Raw genomic sequence first — 22,190 nt, 5'->3', positions numbered from 1 at the left:
AATGTTCTTGTCACTACTTAGCAAATTTGATGATTAATTTTGTACATCAGGACCAAATTTAAAATTTTAAGAACTAAAAATTATGTACTAAATTAAGAATATGGAAACATACTAAATTAAAAATTATGTTCCTTACTTTAATATATATTTTTTTTAAAAAATATGAATAAAATTTTAAAAAATAGTGTTAATACTCTTTATTTTTATAAAAAAAAGTTCAAAAAAATTATTATTATCAACGTAGGGACGAAAACGTCTATCGATACTTTATAGATTATCTTAAAACTTTTTAGTGCAATTTTTTTAAAAGTTTACAAGTATTTTTTTACACGTATATTTTTTTAATTTTCTTTTAAAGTTTAAAGGTATTTTTGAAGTCAGTAAAAAAGTTTTTAAAACAGTAGAAACTTAAATGGTATTTTTGAAACAAATTATTAACAAACGCTAGTATATTTGAATTTTTTTTTATATATATATAAATTTTATTAAGAATATTATTGAAAATTTAAAAATTTAAAAGTATTTTTTTATAGATAAATTACCAGCTTATTTTTATTAATTTAGCATTTTTAAAAATAAAAAACAAAATTAACTGCTATTTTATATCATCTTTCGGAAAAAAAAAAAAAAAAAAACTATCCACGTTTCAATCCTGGATGGATTGCAGACATTGGAATCCGTAAGTTGAAGCAAAAAATTGTGAAGCCCTAAAAGTTGGAACATTTTGAGAATTGCGTTAAAAATTGGCTCCATCATCATTTATGAACACTGATGTTTGTTTCTGACATGTTTGTCTTTGTTCGACAACTGTGTGGAGGAAGGAGGATCTTGCACCTGTGATACTCTTTTGGATTTTTCTTTCTTCCCTCAACAATCGAGCTCTGTTCTTGATTCTATTTCGATTTCTCTTCAAAATCTGTTTGAATTTTGATCCGCCGTTGTCAATCTCCGCCGCATTTTACGATCTTCCTCCTCTCGAACTCTTCGAGCTTCATCAGTGTAACAATGGCTTCGCAAGATACTCATAGCCATAGCCACGACCACCACCATGGACATGACCATGACCATGACCACGGCCACGATCATCACCACCACGACCACGGACATGATCATCACCACAGCCACAAGTAATTTCCATTCAATTTGTGCATTTAGGTCTTGATATTTGATCTCATTTCTCTGCTTAGCGTTCATTGTTTACTTATAACAGAAAACCTCAGGGGGATTCATCCTTTGTTGGAGCAGATGGTAGGGTTTATCACAGTCATGATGGACTGGCGCCTCATTCCCATGAACCCATTTACTCTCCTGGCTTCTTCAGCCGGAGAGCTCCGCCTCTTCTTACTAGAGATTTCACTGAAAGAGCTTTTACCGTCGGTATTGGTGGCCCTGTTGGTACTGGGTATATTTCCATTTGCTTTCATTGTTTTTTACTCATTCCCATAGAAGGAAAATGCAGAGGAGATTTAGTTTTGAGCCTCTAAGAACATTCTACTGTTTTTTTATGAACTTTGAAGCCAATTTTTTTACTATTGTTTAGGAAGACAGCTCTGATGCTAGCTCTCTGTACCTTCTTACGTGACAAATACAGTCTAGCTGCAGTAAGTGAGATTTTGAATCGATTCTCTATATCACTTTCACTTTTCAGTTTCTGTGCTTCACTTCCTAATTTAATATTTGTGGAATCTTGGGTCTGTTATGCTTTTACTTTGTATATGCTCATTCTAAAATAAAGCTGTCTATTCAGCTTTTTGTTGAGTTTTATTGAACCAGTTTCTCTGTTAGTCTCAGATCCTACTTCCCATCTAATTTGAGACGATAATGTAAGAGCCTAAACCTACCGCTAGTAGATATTGTCCTTTGAACTTTCCCTTTTGAGCTTCCCCTTAAGATTTTTAAAATGCGTCTGCCACGGAGAGGTTTCCACACCCATTTAAAGAATGATTCGTTCTCTTCCCCAACTGATGTGAGATCTCACAATCCACCCTCCTTTGGGGCTTGCTAACATTCGTTCCCTTCTCCAATCGATATGCGACCCCCCAATCCATCCCCTTTGGAGCCCAACGTCCTTGCTGGCACACTCCTCATGTCCACCCCCTTCGGGGCTCAGCCTCCTAGCTAGCATATCGTCCAGTGTCTGGCTTTAGTACGATTTGTAATGGCCTAAGCCCATCTCTAGCAGATATTGTCTTCTTTGGGCTTTCCCTCTCAGGCTTTCCCTCAAGGTTTTTAGAAAGCGTCTGCTAAACCACATCTTTATAAAGAATGCTTCTGATGTGGGATTTCACAGATAAAAGCATCAATTCCATTGTGTTTTAGAATATAATCAGCTGGATAACCTTCACTGCTCTATACATGTATACAAGAGGTTGTATACTATGATTATTATCTGCTGATATTGTTTTCAAGTAGGCTGATTCAATTACATCAAGTTCTTTGTTATAGTAAATGTTAATAACTAATATTGTGGTAGAATGAAATGTTTTTCTGCTGAAACCAAAAGATATTTATTTGACATGATCACTGTTAGGTCACAAATGACATCTTCACGAAAGAGGATGGAGAATTTTTGGTGAAGCATGGAGCTCTACCAGAGGAAAGGATTAGAGCAGTGGAAACTGGTGGCTGCCCGCATGCGGCTATTCGCGAAGACATCAGCATTAATCTTGGACCTCTTGAGGAGCTTTCAAACTTGTACAAAACAGACATACTTCTCTGTGAATCTGGTGGAGGTAATTTGGAAATCCCCAATTATGAAGCTTGAATAACATGTGTGTTAGATTACTTAACTTCACTGGATCTTTGTTAGCCCTTCCTTCTCGTTAATATACTTGCATTAGAACCTGAAAAATCAGTTGTAGGTTCAAATGGTATGTTGAATGTTTAGCATTCAAAAGAAAAATAGTTCACAGTAATTTAGATATCTCGGGTTCTCATATTTGATGTTAAAGAAGAAAGTAATCTTGAATGTGAGATCCCACATCGGTTGGGGATAAGGGTGTGGAAACCTCTCCCTAGCAAACGCGTTCTAAAAACCTTGAAGGAAGCTCGAAAGGAAATGCCCAAAAAGGACAATATCTGGTAACGGTGGGCTTGAACGGTTAAAATGTTGCTACGGGTGGTTGGAAGTCTTTGATTCATGTTTTTATCTGTTTTGTTGTGCAGATAACTTAGCTGCCAACTTCAGCAGGGAACTTGCTGACTATATCATCTATATCATAGATGTGTCTGGTGGGGATAAAATTCCTCGAAAAGGCGGCCCCGGAATCACTCAGGCTGATCTCCTTGTATGTCATTTCCTAATTTTGTTTCTAAGTATCCATCTCAGTCTCTCTAAATGGTTCCATTTCAACAACAGGTAATAAACAAAACTGACCTTGCACAAGCTGTTGGAGCTGATCTAGCGGTTATGGAGCGTGACGCACTGAAAATGCGAGATGGGGGGCCGTTTGTATTTGCTCAGGTTAGCTCCCCCCTCGGTTCGATACTTGATCACACTTTGTAGCTAGAGAATCATGTAGTTGATTATCTCAGTTAATGTCTTCGAGTCTGAACGAGAATGAAGAATGGAAAACCTTATTTTTGTCGATGTTAAGCGTATCTGCCTGACACGCAGGTCAAACATGGAGTAGGCGTCGAGGAAATCGTTAAGCACATTATACGGGCGTGGGAAGGAGCGACAGGGAAGAAACGGCATTGACATCTCTCAGCTGGGAAATAGGAGCCGTTGTACACAGCTTTGGTGCCTTCGTTTCAGAATTATGTAAAATCTTTGTTGGTTTGTTCCTCTAGGCAAAGTTCAAACTTTTAGGTTCGAAACAGGACTTGTGTCGTTCTAAGATAGATCATAAGAGGCTCCAAACTCATATGGGAATTGTCCAAGGCTCAAACTTATTATGCCGCTTGGGATGATTTGAAGGATACAATCTAATCCGACTTGAATTGTTGGTCATTTATTAGAATTTTACAAATATTTGATTTTTAAAAATATGAATCAGCCTTTTTTGATCTTCCAGGAGGACTAAAGTGAACATTCTAAAAAAATATATATCAAAATAAACTTATATTAAAAAAAATTCAAATTATTCAATTAGAGTTATTTAAAGCTTTAATTTGAAAATTTTACTGGCGGAGATGACTTCTTTATCGTGCCACTCCTACCTTCTCTAAACAGATTAGAAAAGATTTGCTCTATTATAAGAAAGTATTATGTTTGGTATCTTAGGTCTAAATTTGTATGCTCCTAACTAGAATTTTTTTAATTATTTTGCAAAAGAATTAAAAAATAGAGAGCTAAGATCAAATATGCTGTATTAAAAACACGTTGTCCGTTATCTATTGGGCTACAGAGACTCCGTTGCTATATTCAGAATATAGCAGAAATTATTAACTGAATTTTTTCCAGTAGAAATAACAGTTTTAACAAGGACTTCGTGGCCCAATGGATAAGGCGCTGGTCTACGAAACCAGAGATTCTGGGTTCGATCCCCAGCGGAGTCGCATTATGTTTGGTATCTTAGAATTTTTTTAATTATTTTTGTATTAAAAACACGTTGTCCGTTATCTATTGGGCTACAGAGACTCCGTTGCTATGTTCAGAATATAGCAGAAATTATTAACTGAATTTTTTCCAGTAGAAATAACAGTTTTAACAAGGACTTCGTGGCCCAATGGATAAGGCGCTGGTCTACGAAACCAGAGATTCTGGGTTCGATCCCCAGCGGAGTCGCATTATGTTTGGTATCTTAGAATTTTTTTAATTATTTTTGTATTAAAAACACGTTGTCCGTTATCTATTGGGCTACAGAGACTCCGTTGCTATGTTCAGAATATAGCAGAAATTATTAACTGAATTTTTTCCAGTAGAAATAACAGTTTTAACAAGGACTTCGTGGCCCAATGGATAAGGCGCTGGTCTACGAAACCAGAGATTCTGGGTTCGATCCCCAGCGGAGTCGCATTATGTTTGGTATCTTAGGTCTAAATTTGTATGCTCCTAACTAAAATTTTTTTAATTATTTTGCAAAAGAATTAAAAAATAGAGAGCTAGGATCAAATATGCTGTATTAAAAACACTGTCCGTTATCTATTGGGCTACAGAGACTCTGTTGCTATATTCAGAATATAGCAGAAATTATTAACTGAATTTTTTCCAGTAGAAATAACAGTTTTAACAAGGACTCCGTGGCCCAATGGATAAGGCGCTGGTCTACGAAACCAGAGATTCTGGGTTCAATCTCCAGCGGAGTCGCATTATGTTTGGTATCTTAGGTCTAAATTTGTATGCTCCTAACTAGAATTTTTTTAATTATACGTTGTTCCTTATCTATTGGGCTACAGAGACTCCGTTGCTATATTCAGAATATAGCAGAAATTATTAACTGAATTTTTTCCAGTAGAAATAACAGTTTAACAAGGACTCCGTGGCCCAATGGATAAGGCGCTGGTCTACGAAACCAGAGATTCTGGGTTCGATCCCCAGCGGAGTCCGTGGCCCAATGGATAAGGCGCTGGTCTACGAAACCAGAGATTCTGGGTTCGATCCCCAGCGGAGTCGCATTATGTTTGGTATCTTAGGTCTAAATTTGTATGCTCCTAACTAGAATTTCAGAATATAGCAGAAATTATTAACTGAATTTTTCCAGTAGAAATAACAGTTTTAACAAGGACTCTGTGGCCCAATGGATAAGGCGCTGGTCTACGAAACCAGAGATTCTGGGTTCGATCCCCGGCGGAGTCGCATTAATACCCTATATATTATTATTGTTCCTTTTGCCAGTAAAAAACAAGAGTCCATGGACCAGGGAAAATGGACCCAAGCCCATGAGGCGAGAGTCCACGAAAAAAGGGTCAATTTAGTAACTTAATATTTTATAATTAATTATACGAAAACATTAGTATAATTATACGACTCCGCTGGGGATCGAACCCAGAATCTCTGGTTTCGTAGACCAGCGCCTTATCCATTGGGCCACGGAGTCTTTGATATTATACATGAGTTAGTAACTATAATTTTCACTATTCATTCTGTGAAAAATTTATTTAAAGTTTAAAATTTAACGACTACGCTGGGGATTGAGAACCCACAATCTCTGGTTACGTAGATCATCGCCTTTTCCATTGGGCCACAGAATCCTCGTACATGAGTCAGTAACTCTAATTTTTACTGTTTATGCTAACAAAAAATTAAAAGGTAAAATTATACGACTCCGCTGGGGATCGAACCCAGAATCTCTGGTTTCGTAGACCAGCGCCTTATCCATTGGGCCACGGAGTCATCGTTTAGTACATGTGATCTACGTTTCAATATTTATAATAAATAAATCATATTTATAAATGAGACATATTCTAATCCATAGTACAACCATGAAATGAGGAAATAGTCATAGATGGTACTTCTGTCGATCAGACTTCTATGGTAATCTAAATTGGCAAAACGATCGACTTCTTATTCACTATTTTAACATTTTTATGGAATTCTTAATAAGAATATGAACCGAACATCATCGTTCGTGAGATTAACAGGTTTATGGTTTGAATGCAGTGAACGTCACGACCGAGTTGTGTCCACCAAATCCAAATGAATTTGAGATAGCTGGAAACAAAGATTCACTAAACTTGATTATCAAACCGGTAAGAGGGGTTTTAATGAAAGAAATGGACAATCCCCAAGCTTAGCCAACTTACCAACATTCACCGCGTGTTGTTGCTTTATGTTTGTGACGGTGTCTAAATCAACTAAAGGCTCCAGATTCTACGGTCAACGAAGTTTCAGAGCTCTCTTTATGTGAACATGTAAAAGATCATAAAGTAGACTCACAAACAATTTTAATCACAACGAGAGTCCTTCTCTATATTCTTAAATGTCCTATCATTCGGATTCAGCACTTAATGACTTCGATATTCTCCGACCACATTACCTCCTTATTTTGACTTATTTTTGAGAGGGAACGTTATCCCCACACACCAACACAATCTTTTTTAACATGCTTTGTCTCACTCACCGTATTCATATATGGTATTGTTTTAAAAATTATATCCATTGAACTTGGACGTCGAGCCGTTATAAGTGGTATTAGAGCAGTATCTCTCCTAGTAGAATTTGGTTCAGGGACCTACTAAGACCAAAGTTTGTGGACATGTGATATCCAAGCAAAGGAGGGGTACATGAATGAGCTAAAACTACCTCCAAATGAGAATGATTCTGAGGATAAAATGGTTGAAAAAGGCTTTAAAAGATTGAAGTTACTACCTATAAAGAAAGTTACACATTCTTTTTCAGCGACTCAATTATAGAAACTCCAAAGTAATTAAACCTGTTTTCCTTCGATCATTTCTTGGATGGTCTCTCAAGAATTTTCATAGGAAGAATGTCAACAAGGACAAAACATGCTAAAAGAATTCGGGTTGGTCTGTAGGGATAATAGTCTTGGAGATAAAATTCCTCACTTACATTTATATAATCCTCTTTTTAATTAACCAATGCGAGACTTAACCGTTAACTCCAAATTTATGAAACCATATGCTAAAATGTTAAAGGGAACGTACAAATTGATTAATGGAAGGATGCAACCACCCTCTTTGAATTGCTTTCACCGTGGCAATAGCTTCCAAACCTCCAGCAGCACCAAATGAGTGCCCTTTCATAGACTGACAACCACAAAAAAACATCAGAAACCAGCGGATAATCATTGGTGCATAGGGTGGGGTAGGGAGGAAGAAGAGAGGTTACCTTAGTCGCATTGATTTACAGGTTAACTATATTAATGCACATGCAACATCCACCGTTGTCGGTCACCAAGAAACAGAACAAGAATAAAAACATGGAATTGTTAGTGTTAGATGAACACGACTCTCTACTATAATATGATATTGTTTACTTTGAGCATAAAGTCTAGTGGCTTTATCTTGGACTTCTCCAAAAGTTCTCATATCAATGAAAAGAGTATTACTTGATTATAAACCCTTGAACATTTCTTAAATTAGCCAATGTAGAACTTTAATCATCAAACAGTGAACAACCTCCTCAAACGATACGTCAGCTCTTCAAGACAGCTTAATATGCACCAAGACACAAACTCCATCAGCTCTTGGATTGGACATGTGATAAGCATCACAATTAATAGCCCCGCCCAAGTATTCGCGAACAATTGGTGCACCTCGATTCATTGCATGCTCCAAACTCTCCATTACCAATATGCCGGCCCCTTCTCCCACAACTAAGCCATCACGATCTTTGTCCCATGGCCTCGAAGCAGTTTTAGGATCATCATTTCTCTCAGATAGAGCCCTACAAGCGGCTAAACTCCCCAGTCCAATAGGTATGATAGCAGCTTCATATCCACCGGCAAGCACCACATCAGCCTGTCCTCGACGGATGTGATTGGCAGCAGCATAGAAGCAATAATTAGAGGTGGCACAAGCAGCGGATATAGAATAAATGGGACCCATGAAACTGTTGAAAAAAAGATAGTGAAAGAGATAAGAATAGATAGAATAGATGAATGTTGAAGTGCTTTATAATTGTGTATTGACTTAATGCTTAGAGGGTTACACAATTCCCGTATTTATAGCTTATAAACTGGGCCAGTAATAGTAAATTATCGAAATCTAGAAAAATTCAAATCTACTAACAATCTCCTAAAATCTTGATAGTTTGAATATTTGAATCATATCTCAACTACTCTGAATCATATCTTTTTTAATACTTTGAATCATATCTCAATACTCTCCCTTGATTCAAAGTTGCAGATGTCAAGTACAGAGCTTTTCTTTACAAGGCCTTCATAAATATGTCTGGTTTAACCCGTACAATGTCTGTCTCAGCTTGTATACCTTTGTTTCTTTGTCTTCCTTTATGAATCCCTCTGGCGGTGTTACATAAACCTCTTCTTGTAAATCTCCATAAAACTTTTCGTTTGGTAGGTCAACCATATCCCATGTTCCATCTTTCTTAACTGACTGCATCTCTACTGCCATGACTTTCTTCCCGTCTTCTTTTTCAGTTGCTTCTCCATAATTCATAGGGTCTGAAACAGTAAGAGCAAATTGACATGATGCATATATGTCAGCTAAAGAGATGTCTCATCTGAAAGTTCTTTAAGAGAAGAATTGCTGTTTAGTGATGCTGAAGATGATGAATTTGACACACTTTGCGTTGCAGTGGAGGCACTAGGAGATGCACTGGAGTTGACCCTTGTCTCTTCATTTGAAAAAACTTCAACGGTAATCTTTTGCTGCTCTTGTTCTTTACTCCAATCCCAACTCACGTTTTCATTAAATATTAATCCCTTCTAACTAAAATCTTTTCACGGATGGGGTTGTATAATTTATATTCCTTTGATTGATTATAATACCCAATGAAAATGCATTTTTCAGATTTTTCATCAAGCTTTTGACGAATTTGAGGATGTTTCAAAGCATAAGCAACACAACAAAAGATTCGTAAATGACTTACAGATGGTTTCCTTCCATGTCATGCTTCATAAGAAGTTCGATTCATAACCGCCTTTGTTGGTGAGATGTTTAATAGATAAACAAATGTTGCTACGGCTTCTGCCCAAAATTGGTTTGGAAGTCTTACTTCTTGCCATCTCCACAATAGTTCGATTTTTTCGTTCAGCGATTCCATTTTGTTCTGGAGTGTAGGAAGCTGTTAATTCCCTTTGGATGCCCTCTTCTTCACAAAACAGATTGAACTTTTTAGATATGAACTCGCCACCTCTGTTTGTTCGAAGAACTTTAATGTGACAGCCACTTTGGTTCTCTACCATAGCTTTAAAAATCTGAAACTTCTGAAAAGTTTCTGACTTATGTTGTAGGAAGTAAACCCAGCTCATGCGGCTATAATCATCAATGAATAGTAAAAAATATATACTCCCACCCAAGGACTTCGTTTGCATTGGCCCACATAAATCAACATGAATTAGTTCTAAGACAATGTAAAGCTCTTCTAGCTTTTCCAATAGGAAAGGACTTCCTAGTCTGCTTGCCATAAATGCATCATTCACATAAATTAGTTGAGTCAATTCTTGGTAATCCGAAAACTATACATTTATTCTTGAGTATTTTCAGGCCGTTCATATGAAGATGTCCATATCTGAGATGCCATAATGTTGAGTCATCTTTCGTGCTAGCAGCAAGAGCAAAATTCTTCATGTTAGAAATGTCAAGTGGAAACGTCTTATTTGAAGTCATGACAATTTGAACTTTATGACTTGATTTCTTATGTGTAATGACACATGTGTTGTCATCAAATAGAATTGAATATTCTCTGGTCATCAATTGTCCAACACTCAATAAATTATACCCTAAATCAGGTACAAATTGAACATTATCTAATTGTTTTTATCTTACCATGACTGGTTTCGACTTTCACTGTACATTTTCCCTCAACTTGCATCTCTTTTGTGTTTCCAAGTTGCACCTTAATTTTTTGCGTCTCATCAAGCTCTTTGAATGAAGATTTGGTGTTTGTCATATGGTTCAAGCATCCGCTATCAACAAACCATAACTCACCCTTTTTTGGATTAGTATCCATGCACGCCATAAGCAGCTTTTCTTCTTCTTCATTCTCTGCTGCAAAATTCATTCGTTGATTTTTATACCAACAATCAGATTTTGTGTGCCCGTACCTTATGCAATGGTAACATTGTATGACATTCCTTTGTTCATTAAATTGTCTTTGTCCATCACTTCTCCATCTACCCCTGTTATCACGACCACCATGGAAGCTGCGAAATCCTCCTCTTCCATGACTTCTACCTGCTAAATGAATATTTTCTCTTTCGTTGTTGGTTGTCTCCTTCACCTGTAGTGCCTTTTTTTCGTTCCTTTCTGATGCTCTATTGATTCTTGTCTCATGGGCCTGAAGCGAGCCCATCAATTCATCAACGGAGAGTATGGATAGATCCTTAGCTTCTTCTATGACAGTCACCCCATGGTCAAACTTTGGAGTCAAGCTTCTCAACACCTTTTCAACAATTGTTTCGTTTGAAATTTTCTCTCCATAGGTACGCATCTGACTGACTATTGTCATTGCTCTTGACAAAAAATCAACAATTGATTCGCCATTCGTCATGAGTAGAGTTTCAAAATCACGTCTTAGAGATTGCAATTTCACTATCATGACCTTTGAATCTCCTAGAAACTTCTTCGGTAGAATTGACCATGCCTACTTTGATGTGGTTGATGCTGCAATTCGTGAGAAGATAGTTTCATGAACTGCTTGCTGAATAATGAATAAAGCCTTGGCATCGTTTTTCTTGGTCTCTCTTAGTCTCTCCTTTTGGTTCTAATACATCAACAAACCCGTCCTCCACCAAGTCCCATAGCTCCTGCGATCTAAGCAAGGTCTTCATCTTGATGCTTCACCACTCATATTTCTCACCATTAAAGATCGGTAACAACGGTGCAGAGGAGGAAAAGTCAGCTACTACCATTTTTGTTTTGTGAAAGAAAATAATCACTCGCCCTCGTGTCGAACGAACTTGGCTCTGATACCAAAATTGTTGGAAAAAAGATAGTGAAAGAGATAAGAATAGATAGAATAGATGAATATTGCACTGCTTTATTATTGTCTATTGACTTAATACTTAGAAGGTTACACAAATCCCGTATTAATAGCTTATACACTAGACCAGAAATAGTAAATCATCAAAATCTATAAAAATTCAAATCTACTAACAATCTCCTAAAATCTTAGTAGTTTGAATATTTGGATCATATCTCAACTACTCTGAATCATATCTCAACTACTCTGAATCATATCTTTTTGAATACTTTGAATCATATCTCAACAGTCTCAATGACGTGGATGCTTATTATGACAGGCTGCTTTGTGGTGAGAACGGTATTACTCTCATCCTTGGATGCTTCCGAATTCCCTACACGCTTCGGTGGGCAAATCAGGGGATTCTCTACGGAGGGCAACGTTGACCCCAAGAATGATAAACGGCTTGACGATTGCTTTCGCTATTGTATTGTTGCTGGCAAGAGGGCGCTTGAGGATGCTGACCTCCATGGACGTCAGCGCTCCAAGGTCATTTCCTTTTGCTTCTTCTTTTGTTTGATAAAAAAGAAATAAATAAATATATGATTATTTTATTATTACAATAATTCATTATAATTCTTTACTAATAATTTTAAATTCAATTTAAATTAATTAATTAGGTTTTAAAATTATTATATACAAACATTGAATGAAGTAATCAAAATCAGTCATTAATTAATTAGGAATAATCATCAAGTAATTAACTATAATTATTGAAAATGAATTTTTAGCAAAGTAATTTAACTAATCATAATTAATTAATTAAATATATTTGCATATTTCTAACTAATTAATTAGTAACAAATTTAATTCATTTAATCAACTTTTATCTACCTCATATATAGACACAATATCTATCATCAAAAGGTATGAATAGATCTAAAAACAATACAAAGTTTGAGAAATAGAATTGGGATGAAGTTTAAATAGGATATAAGCTACCAACTAATACCTACAAACTTGAGAATAAAATATATTACTAATCAAATTATAAACGAAAAAATATTAAGGAGGTTCATAACTAATATATTCTTCAAATATTAACACGAATATTTTGATTAGTTCAAACTAGCAATAAGTTGTAATAAATTATGACAAGATCTACCTCTCCTTTTCCGGTATCTTCTATGGTATTATTTTTACTACAGATGGACAAAGCCCGTGCTGGTGTGGTTGTGCGAGGAGGGATAGGTGGTCTTACAGCCTTATCCAATGGTGTTCAAACTTTGTTAGAGAGAGGTCAAAGGAAGATAATTTTTTTTTTTTTTTTTGTTCCTTATAGCATTACAAATATGGTTCATAGTATTGGTTTATGTTGAGATAGTACACATGAATATCTATAGTGGTCCAACTTGAGATTAAGAGGGCTTATGGTTTGAATGCGGTAAATGCCACGACTGAGTTGTGTCCGCCAAATCCGAATGAATTTGAGATAGCTGGAAACAAAGAATCACCGATCTTGATTACTAAACTGGTATGCAGGGTTTTAATGAAGGAAAATGGAAATATACCAGGCATGGGCAATCCTTGATGCTTAGTCAACTTACCAACATTCACTTCGTGCCGTTGCTTTATGTTTGCGACGGTGTCTAAATCAACTGAAGGATCTGGGTTCTACACTCAAATCAGCGAAAAAATATTCATAACGTTCTTGTGATGATATCTTAATAAAGCAAACTATTAGCGCGAATGAAGTTTCAGAGCTCTATTATAGAATGGAGAGGAGAATAAATCATTTTTTATAATTATGTGGAAACCTCTCTCTAGCAGACACGCTTTAAAAGTTTTGAGGGGAAGCATTCACAACATTCACTTGTGCAAACGTGTAAAGATAAACCAACAATTTTTATTATGTTTTATCCTCGTTCACGTATGTTTTAGAAAAACTATCAAGAAATCACCTAATATAAAATTATTCTAGACTAATTTCGCTTAATTTGTAAGGCTTATGATTGAACTACTAATAGCAGTTTTCAAGAAATTCTTAATCCTAAGACATGAAATGATGCACTTAACCTAATATTATCTGAAACGAGATTGTGAAAATAAAAGGGAACGTACAAATTGGTTAATGGAAGGATGCAACCATCCTCTTTGAATTGCTTTCAAAGTGGCGATGGCTTCCAAACCTCCAGCAGCACCAAGGCAGTGCCCTATCATGGACTGAAAAGTAATGACAACCAGAAAAGGCATCAGCAAACCAATGGATGGCTTAACAATAATATATTTCAACCATGATGGGTAGGGAGGAAGAAGAAGCGTTGCCTTAGTCGCATTAATTTTGAGCTCTGATGTGTTCTTAAACACCTTCTTGATGGCTTTAATCTCAGTTAAGTCACCAGCAATGGTAGATGTTGCATGTGCATTAATATAGTTAACCTACAAATGAAACCAAGATACATGAAATCACTACACTTAAACTAAGAAACAGAATAAAAAGATGGGATGGAGCAACCTCCTCAGGCGATACGCCAGCATCCTCAAGGCAGCTCAAGATGCACGAAGACACACAAAGCCCATCAGCTCTTGGATCCGATATGTGATAAGCATCACAATTAATAGCCCCTCCCAAGTATTCGCCAATAATTGGTGCACCTCGTTTCATTGCATGCTCCAAACTCTCCATTACCTGTCAAAAACATCACACCATTAAACTATTAGAAATCACGAGTCTTCACAATAATATGATATTATCTACTTTGAGCATAAACTTTCATCCGTTTTGCTTTTAACGTAGGATCATTTCCTAAATTAGCCCAGGTGAGACTCCCTCATAACAATCCTCAACAATCTTTCCTGGAACAAATTACACTATAGAGCCTCTTTTGAGATATATGGAGCCTTCGAACAATCTCCCCTTAATCAAGACTCAACTCTTTCTCTAGAGTCTTCAAACAAAGTACACCCTTTATTAGACACTTAGTCATCTTTTACTATACTTTCGAGTCTCGCAATTTCTTTATTCGACATTTGAAAATTTTATTCACCCAAAGTCAAAACAAAGTGAAAAGCTCACCAGAACGCCAGCGCCTTCTCCCGCAACAAAGCCATCACGATCTATGTCCCATGGCCTGGAAGCAGTTTTAGGATCATGATTTCTCTTAGATAAAGCCCCACAAGCAGCTAAACCCCCCATTCCAATAGGTATGATACCAGCTTCAGAGCCACCCGCAAGCATCAGATCAGCTTGTCCTCGACGGATGTGATTGGCAGCCGTATAGAAGCAATAGTTAGAGGTGGCACAAGCAGTGGATATAGAATAAATAGGACCCATGAAACCAATATCGATGGCAAGTAAGGCAGACCCCATATTTGTAATGCTATAAGGAACGAAAAAAGGGGTTATCTTTCTATGACCTCTCTCTAACAAAGTCTGAATACCATCGGCTAAAACTGTAAGGCCACCCATCCCTGTTCCAACAACCACACCAGCACGCGCCTTGTTCATCTGTACTAAAAATTATATTAACTATTAACTAAAATTATTAATATAATTAATTAATTCTGATAAGTTAAATTATATTGCTAAAAATTCATTTATAATCAATTATTTATTTATTGGGACTAATTTTGATTAGTTTTTCCAATATTAATATATCAGAATTTTAAAACATAATTAATTGATTTAAATTATATCAGTAATTAACAGTAACGAATTACAATGAATTAAAGATTCTATTGAAATAATTAAATATGTATTTAATGCATTTTAAAGAAGGAAAAATACCAATTAACAAACTTATTTACCATAATCATAATAAATTATTCAATTAAAATGATTATTTCATTATTATTTATTTATTTATTTATTAGTGGATTTAGAAATATTATTTTTTTTAGTGATATTTTGAATTAATTTGAATTGTTTTATTAATTCACATATTAGAATTATGTATAAAGCTATCGTAATTAATTTGATAAAATAAATATACTCTTATTTCATACTTAAGCAAACACTAAAGAAGAAGCAAAAGGAAAGGACCTTAGAGCGGTGATCTCCACCGAGGCCAGCATCCTCGAGCGCCCTCTTGCCAGCAACAATGCAGTAGCGGCAATAATCGTCAAGCCGCTTATCATCCTTGGGGTTAACGTAGCCCTCCGAACAGAATCCCCGGATCTGCCCACCAAAGCGTGTAGAGAATTTGGAAGCATCAAAGCGATCGATGAGACTGATACCGCTCTCACCACAAAGCAGCCTGTCATAGTAAGCATCCACGTCGTTGCCGAACACAGAGACAAGCCCCATTCCAGTAATCACCACACGCTTCTTGGGGTCCTTCTCCCGCTTGGGCGCACCGACTGTGGAAGCCGCAGATGCAGCGACCACACAGACTCGTCGCCTGGATTTTGAAGCAGCGCCAACGAGGAAGGGGGAGCGGTTGCGGCTGCGAAATGGGTCCAATGGCGACGGCTTGAGCGTGGGGGAATGAACGGCCTGCATGGTGCTCGGTGCTGGAAAATTGCACTTTTGAGTGTCACACCCAAAGATCAAAGCTTCTTATTTGCTTGTTGATGGCTTGACATTAAATAGTCCAATCAATGTAGGCTGGATCAAAATATAAAAAATTTAAATATTTTAGTATTGAAATTAAAAAAATATAAAAAACTCATATTAATACCTATTAAAATAAAGTTTTTAGGTGATGGGATTTTTAAAGGAATGAATTAATATAATATTAAAGAAAATGTTTAAATAAAATGAATATGAGTTTTTAGAAACTAGATGATTGGAAGCTTCTTTTAGGGTTTAAGATTTAAAGAATACTCTTGAATAATATAATTTGTTTAATAAGTAATTTATTGTCAATATTAAATTTATTTTTATTACTTTAAGTATTGGGATTTCAACTCCGACTTCAAAAAGAATAAATATATTTTTATTGGTATGCTAGGTTCGTGTTCAATTTTAATACAATTTAAAATTATGTATACTATTAACATCTTTTTAAAGATAGATCTTTGGTGAGATATTATAAAAGTGGGGAAATTGAATCTTAAATATACATAAATGACACTTTTATTATGTATTAAAAAATTAGTTAAATTAATAAAATAATTATATATTTGGTACGTTGTAATAATATCTTTAAACTCTATCTAAATAAATAAATAAATATATGTATATATATTAGTTTTAGGTGAAAATATTTTAATATTTTCCAAAAAGTTTAAAAAGATATCCTTCAACTTTTCAGTAGTTTAAAAATAATATTTAGCTTCACAAAATTTTATTTATACCCTTAAAAAAAATTTAAAAATTAAAAAAAATATATCTTTAAACTTTTTTTAAAAGTTCAAAAATACTCAATGAAGCCATTAGTATTACGTTTCAAAATATACTTTTGAACTTTCAAAAGTAAGATTAATATTTATACATCATATTAATAGTATTGATATTTTAATTTTTTAAAAAAATTGAATGGGTTAATAGAACCTTGGGTATTTTTTAAACACTATTAAAAGTTTGGTCAATCCAAAACTAACTTATTGGAAAGTAGAGGTATTTTTAATAATTTAACCTACAAAATTAATTGTCATTTAATGTTAAATTTATTTTGAATAAAAGTATATTTAAATATTTAATTGCATTTATACGTGTTTTTTTTTTCTTCTTTTTTTTCTTCCAAAATTCCTTCAATAAAAGTTTGCTTTGCCTTTAAATGAAAATTTTGAATGAAGAAAAGAATGAAAAATGAGAAATAATTAAGCTAAAAGTTAACACAAAAGAGAGAAAATTAAAAAGTGAGTAACCGTTCAGGTATTAAATAAATAAATAAAAATGAAAAATGAGAAATTATTAAGCCAAAAATTAACATGAAAGAGAGAGTAAAAACAGTGAGTTACCGTGGAGGTATAAATAAAAAATGAAGTTAGAGAGAAAATCAAAGAGTAACTTTTCATATATAAATAAATAGTATTTGTCAGTATATTAATGTTAGAAAAAAAGTTGATATTAATGGTATTTTTTAAAATTATGATGTAATTAGAAATATAGATTTGTTTATATATAAATAATATATTTTCGGACTTCTTAAAATTATTAAGAGTATTAATGATTCTTTTAATTTTAAGGATATTTAAAAAAAAATTATTAATACCTTAATAAAAAAAAATTAATTTTTAATTTTTTTAAAATTGGAAAACGTGTTAAAAAGTTAAGGTATTAATATAAATTTAAAAAATTAGATGATATTTTTGTAACAAAATACCAAGCATATCTAATTATGAATATATATATATATATATATATATATATTAAGTTACTATTCAAACACTTACAAAACACCAAATTTCTAAGTGTACTATTTCCAAATTTTCTTTTTTAAGGCAAAAATTCTAACCTTTTTACAATTTAAATTTTATAATTCTATTTTTAGTTTCTTCATCATCAAAGTGTCTATTTTAATAACTGAATTAAAAATAATTATTATTTTGATCACTACTTTTGTTCCAATAAATATTAATGAGATGTTATTTAAACTTAAATCCAATAATTATAACATTTTTTATGGAATTCTTGATAAGAACATGACTTATGGTTTGAATGCAGTGAATGTCACGACTGAGTTATGTCCTCTAAATCCGAATGAATTTGAGATAGCTGAAAACAAAGAATTATAGAACTTCATTGGTATGCTAAACTGGTAATCCCTAACGCTTACCCAACTTACCAACATTCACCTCGTGTTGTTGCTTTATGTTTGCCACTCTGTCTAAATCAACCGAAGGCTCTGGGTTCTACACTCAAATGGAATATATATATATATATATATATATTGTTCATATTCTTGTGATGACATCTTAATGAAGCAAACTATTAATGCAAGTCCGAAATGAACGTGAGACTCACAAATGATTCTAATCGCTCTACTTTTATAACGTCTCAGAATATGGATTTGACACTTGATAGCCACTATTTTCTCGTGTGGCACTGTATGACCAATTACTTACCTCCTTGTCATGAACCACTTTTAAGAGTAAAAAACTATCCCTACAAACCAATATGAGTCTTTTTACCATGTGTTGTATTTGCTCACATAGAATTGCTTCAATGATTGAGTTACCAAAAAAAAAGTTACACATTGTTGGTATCTGTAGTAACTTCAGATTGTTGTAAACATTTTGTAATCGTCATAATTATAGGATAACACTCATCCGAATGTAGTCTTAACTCATTAACTTGCCTCTTCTTTAATCACGCGTCACATGAACTTGGGTGTTAGGTCATTACAAGTGGTATCAAATCGGTCTCTCCTGGTAAGATGTGATTTAGAGACAAATCAATGTAGAAGCTAGTGAACATGTGACATTTAAGTAAAGAAAAGGTACATAAATGAACTGAAACTATATTTAGATGGGAGTAATCTTGAGGATAAGAAAGTTGAGAAAAACTTAAATGAATTGAAGTTACTACCTCCAAATAAGTGTGTTTTGGTTGGAGCAATTTTATGTTGATGATCTCTTATAAATTTTCCTATGAACCATGTGAGTGAGAATCAAATATCCTAAAATACTCGTGTTCATTTGTGGGGACAATAATCTTCACTCACTCATAGTAGTAACAAGCAGTTTACGCGGTCATGGCGCTAGCGAATATCGATTCATCAAATGCCGAATCTGAATTTAAAATGAAAAGGGATACATACAAATTGATTGATGGAAGGATGCAACCATCCTTTTTGAATTGCTTTCAAAGTGGCAATGGCTTCCAAACCTCCAGCAGCACCAAGGGAGTGCCCTATCATAGACTGAAAAGTAATGACAAACAGAAAAAAAGCATCAGAAACAATGCAACCATGTGGTCGATGGTGCATAGGGTGGGTAGGAAGGAAGAAGAGAGGTTGCCTTAGTCGCATTGATTTTGAGCTCTGAACTAATCTCAGCTAAGTCACCGGCAATGGTGGATGTTGCATGTGCATTAATATAGTTAACCTGTAAATCAAAACACCCTTTGAACCTATTCACCAAGACACAGAACAAAAACATGAAATTGTGAGCAACCTCCTCAGCCGATATGCCAGCATCTTCAAGACAGCTCAAGATGCACGAAGACACACAAAGCCCATCAGCTCTTGGATTGGATATGTGATAAGCATCACAATTAATGGCCCCTCCCAAGTATTCACCAATAATTGGCGCACCTCGTTTCATTGTATGCTCCAAACTCTCCATTACCAATATGCCAGCGCCTTCTCCCATTACAAACCCATCACGGTCTCTATCCCATGGCCTTGAAGCAGATTTAGGATCATCATTTCTCTGAGACAGAGCCCTACAAGCAACAAAACCCCCCAATGCAATAGGAATCATGCTAACTTCCACTCCACCCGCAAGCATCATCAGCATCTCCTTGACGGATGTGATTAGCAGCAGCATAGAAGCAATAGTTAGAGGTGGCACAAGCAGTGGATATAGAATAAATGGGACCCATGAAACCAATATCGATGGCAAGCAAGGCAGACCCCATATTTGAAATGAAATAAGGAATGAAAAACGGAGTTATCTTCCTTTGACCTCTCTCTAATAAAGTCCGAACACCATCAGATAACATTGTAAGACCACCCATGGATGTTCCAACAACCACACCAGCCCGCTCTCTGTTGATCTGTACTAAAAATAAAACCATAAAAGATTAGGAGAAAAAAGAAATAATAAACTCCATTCATTTATTTAATTAGTTAATTAGAATCTTATTAATAAATCCACTTTCAATAACTATAACTAATTAATTTTTAAGACTAATTTTGATCCATTCATTTATTATTAATTTATCCTAATTTAATTATAAATTTATTTTAGCAAAACAGTTTGTAACCAAAACAGAAGAAGCAAAAAGAAATAACATTATGTCATTGATAGATACTGATATCCTGTCAATAGAATACTAGCCACTTAACCTACCAACAAAAAAAATTAATTAAATATTAAAAATAAAATAAAATATACTATAAATCAAATCATAAAGTCCATGGAGGTCAGCATCCTCCAGCTCCCTCTTGCCAGCAACAATGCAGTAGCGAAAGCAATCATCAAGCCGTTTATCATTCTTGGGGTTAACGTAGCCCTCCGAACAGAATCCCCTGATCTGTCCACCAAAGCGTGTAGGGAATTTGGAAGCATCAAACCGGTCGATGAGAGTGATGCCGCTCTCACCACAAAGCAGCCTGTCATAGTAAGCATCCACGTCGCTGCCGAACACAGAGACAAGCCCCATTCCAGTTATGACCACACGCTTCTTAGGGTCCTTCTCCCGCTTGGGCGCACCGACAGTGGAAGCCGCAGATGCAGCGACCACACAGACTCGTCGCCTGGAGTTAGAAGCAGCGCCAACGAGGAAGGGTGAGCGGTTGCGGGTGCGAAATGGGCCCAATGGAGAGGGCTTCAGCGTGGGGGAATGAATGGCCTGCATGGTGCTCGGTGCTGGAAAATGACGATTTCAAGAATGAGTTTGGCAACTTTATTTATTTATACTTTTGCATATAATATTATTGTTGTATTTACTATAATATTTTATATTTTTATTAAAAATTATATTTAAAAATAGAAGTTATCTATTAAAAAAATCTTTGAAATTGATATATTTTAAATATATATGAAAAGATGAGAAAATTCTCTTAATGAGAACTAGTGGGGCGTGAATAAATAAATAAATAAATAAATAAATAAATAATTTTGGAATGATGAGAATTAAAATCATGCATATATGTATTTAATTTAGTTGGGGGGGGGCTCATATCTTGAGCATTTTGAACACGTAATTTATTACTTTTGACATAAAGTAAATTTTTATAATGTATTAAAAATATTAATGGACATTTAGTTTAATTTATTTTGAATAAAAGTTTATAAAGTGTTAATTAATTATTTAATTGCATTTATACATGTATTTATTTTTTCTTCATTTTTTATTTTTCTTTTTCTCCAAAAAAAAAACCTTCAATAAAAACTTTCCTCTTTTGTTGTTATTCCCATAAGAAAATTAAAAAGATATGAAAAAAAAAACTAAAAAAAATATGAAAAATGAAACATTTTTCAGTCACTTATTAAAGCATGAAAGAGAGAAAATTAAATAGGCGCTGATGAATAGTTTTCATCCATATAAATTTGTAAATTTATTTTTAAAGGTGAAATGTATTAATCTTATTTTTAGGTATTTTTAATATTTTTTTAAATAAAAATTTTGAGAGTATTAATAAAAGTTTAAAATTTTAATGACATTTTTAACATTTTAAATTAAAAAATGGAACTAGTTTCAGAATTTTGAGAATTTTGATGAAGAATTTTTATGAATTTTATAAAATTCATCTATTAAATAGAGATTTACATGTTTTTTATAAAAAATATATCTTATTTTCTAACTTGAAATCTCACAATCTACTTTTTGTTACGTTATAATTTTTTTTTATAAGAGTGTGAAAATCTCTCCCAAATAATGGTAAAAAAAAGGAGTCAGGCTCATTTTCTTTTGGAGTCATTTATTCGACATTTGAGGATCTATTGGCACGATTAAGTTTAGAGCACGACTCTGATACCATATCAGACGAACACGACTCTCCACAATGATATGATGAGCATGAGTTCTCATAACTTTACTTTGGACTTCCAAATAGGCTTCTTACCAATCAGGAGAGTATTTTTT

At 34.5% G+C, this 22,190-nt stretch overlaps 2 protein-coding genes, 1 long non-coding RNA gene, 8 other non-coding genes and 1 pseudogene across 14 annotated transcripts; 7 read left to right on the top strand and 5 right to left on the bottom strand.

Annotated features, from left to right (window-relative positions):
• The first annotated feature begins 671 nt into the window (after positions 1–671).
• On the top strand, positions 672–16,309 carry LOC111495582 (urease accessory protein G). 3 transcript variants are annotated; one of them, XM_023145685.1, is made up of 9 exons: positions 672–1,127; positions 1,211–1,402; positions 1,541–1,601; positions 2,531–2,732; positions 3,166–3,287; positions 3,359–3,463; positions 3,617–3,724; positions 7,410–7,414; positions 16,296–16,309. In XM_023145685.1, exons 1-7 carry the CDS (start codon positions 1,006–1,008, stop codon positions 3,698–3,700), a joined length of 888 nt encoding a protein of 295 aa, XP_023001453.1. In that variant the 5' UTR covers positions 672–1,005; the 3' UTR covers positions 3,701–3,724; positions 7,410–7,414; positions 16,296–16,309. The 3 variants fall into 3 exon arrangements, with proteins under 3 accessions (XP_023001453.1, XP_023001452.1, XP_023001454.1); XM_023145686.1 differs by lacking the exons at positions 7,410–7,414; positions 16,296–16,309 and having other exon boundaries at positions 674–1,051; positions 1,091–1,127; positions 3,617–3,952; XM_023145684.1 differs by lacking the exons at positions 7,410–7,414; positions 16,296–16,309 and having other exon boundaries at positions 3,617–3,952.
• On the top strand, positions 4,428–4,500 carry TRNAR-ACG. Its single transcript has one exon. It is a non-coding gene; the product is annotated as a tRNA-Arg (tRNA).
• Positions 4,657–4,729, top strand: TRNAR-ACG. Its single transcript has one exon. It is a non-coding gene; the product is annotated as a tRNA-Arg (tRNA).
• Positions 4,886–4,958, top strand: TRNAR-ACG. Its single transcript has one exon. It is a non-coding gene; the product is annotated as a tRNA-Arg (tRNA).
• On the top strand, positions 5,179–5,251 carry TRNAR-ACG. Its single transcript has one exon. It is a non-coding gene; the product is annotated as a tRNA-Arg (tRNA).
• TRNAR-ACG lies at positions 5,418–5,490 on the top strand. The gene has a single exon. It is a non-coding gene; the product is annotated as a tRNA-Arg (tRNA).
• Positions 5,668–5,740, top strand: TRNAR-ACG. Its single transcript has one exon. It is a non-coding gene; the product is annotated as a tRNA-Arg (tRNA).
• Positions 5,909–5,981, bottom strand: TRNAR-ACG. The gene has a single exon. It is a non-coding gene; the product is annotated as a tRNA-Arg (tRNA).
• On the bottom strand, positions 6,205–6,277 carry TRNAR-ACG. The gene has a single exon. It is a non-coding gene; the product is annotated as a tRNA-Arg (tRNA).
• LOC111495621 lies at positions 6,407–7,642 on the bottom strand. Its single transcript, XR_002720329.1, has 3 exons — positions 7,549–7,642; positions 6,688–6,754; positions 6,407–6,595 (listed from the first exon to the last, which is right to left on the bottom strand). It is a non-coding gene; the product is annotated as an uncharacterized LOC111495621 (long non-coding RNA).
• Positions 12,606–16,019, bottom strand: LOC111495560 (3-oxoacyl-[acyl-carrier-protein] synthase I, chloroplastic-like). 2 transcript variants are annotated; one of them, XM_023145655.1, is made up of 7 exons: positions 15,534–16,019; positions 14,568–14,999; positions 14,007–14,180; positions 13,817–13,930; positions 13,613–13,714; positions 13,099–13,165; positions 12,606–12,987 (listed from the first exon to the last, which is right to left on the bottom strand). In XM_023145655.1, the coding sequence occupies exons 1-7, from the start codon at positions 15,990–15,992 to the stop codon at positions 12,920–12,922; spliced, it is 1,416 nt and encodes a 471-aa protein (XP_023001423.1). In that variant the 5' UTR covers positions 15,993–16,019; the 3' UTR covers positions 12,606–12,919. The 2 variants fall into 2 exon arrangements, with proteins under 2 accessions (XP_023001423.1, XP_023001424.1); XM_023145656.1 differs by having other exon boundaries at positions 13,099–13,158.
• A 1,763-nt stretch (positions 16,310–18,072) lies between the features above and the next one.
• LOC111495617 lies at positions 18,073–20,960 on the bottom strand (annotated as a pseudogene).
• Between the last annotated feature and the right edge of the window lie 1,230 nt (positions 20,961–22,190).

The sequence above is a fragment of the Cucurbita maxima genome, unplaced genomic scaffold (genome assembly GCF_002738345.1).
Source record: "Cucurbita maxima cultivar Rimu unplaced genomic scaffold, Cmax_1.0 Cma_Scf00021, whole genome shotgun sequence".
Taxonomy (NCBI): domain Eukaryota; kingdom Viridiplantae; phylum Streptophyta; class Magnoliopsida; order Cucurbitales; family Cucurbitaceae; genus Cucurbita; species Cucurbita maxima.
Note: the sequence above shows the minus strand (reverse complement) of the source record. Positions and strands in the feature narration are given on the sequence as shown.

Coding starts and splice junctions, on each gene's coding strand:
- LOC111495582 (XM_023145685.1), top strand. CDS start 1,006: ATGGCTTCGCAAGATACTCATAGCCATAGCCACGACCACCACCATGGA. Junction 1,128..1,210: donor GATCATCACCACAGCCACAA/GTAATTTCCATT, acceptor TACTTATAACAG/AAAACCTCAGGGGGATTCAT. Junction 1,403..1,540: donor GGTGGCCCTGTTGGTACTGG/GTATATTTCCAT, acceptor ACTATTGTTTAG/GAAGACAGCTCTGATGCTAG.
- LOC111495560 (XM_023145655.1), bottom strand. CDS start 15,992: ATGCAGGCCGTTCATTCCCCCACGCTCAAGCCGTCGCCATTGGACCCA. Junction 15,000..15,533: donor GTGGAGATCACCGCTCTAAG/GTCCTTTCCTTT, acceptor TTTTTAGTACAG/ATGAACAAGGCGCGTGCTGG. Junction 14,181..14,567: donor GAGAAGGCGCTGGCGTTCTG/GTGAGCTTTTCA, acceptor TGTTTTTGACAG/GTAATGGAGAGTTTGGAGCA.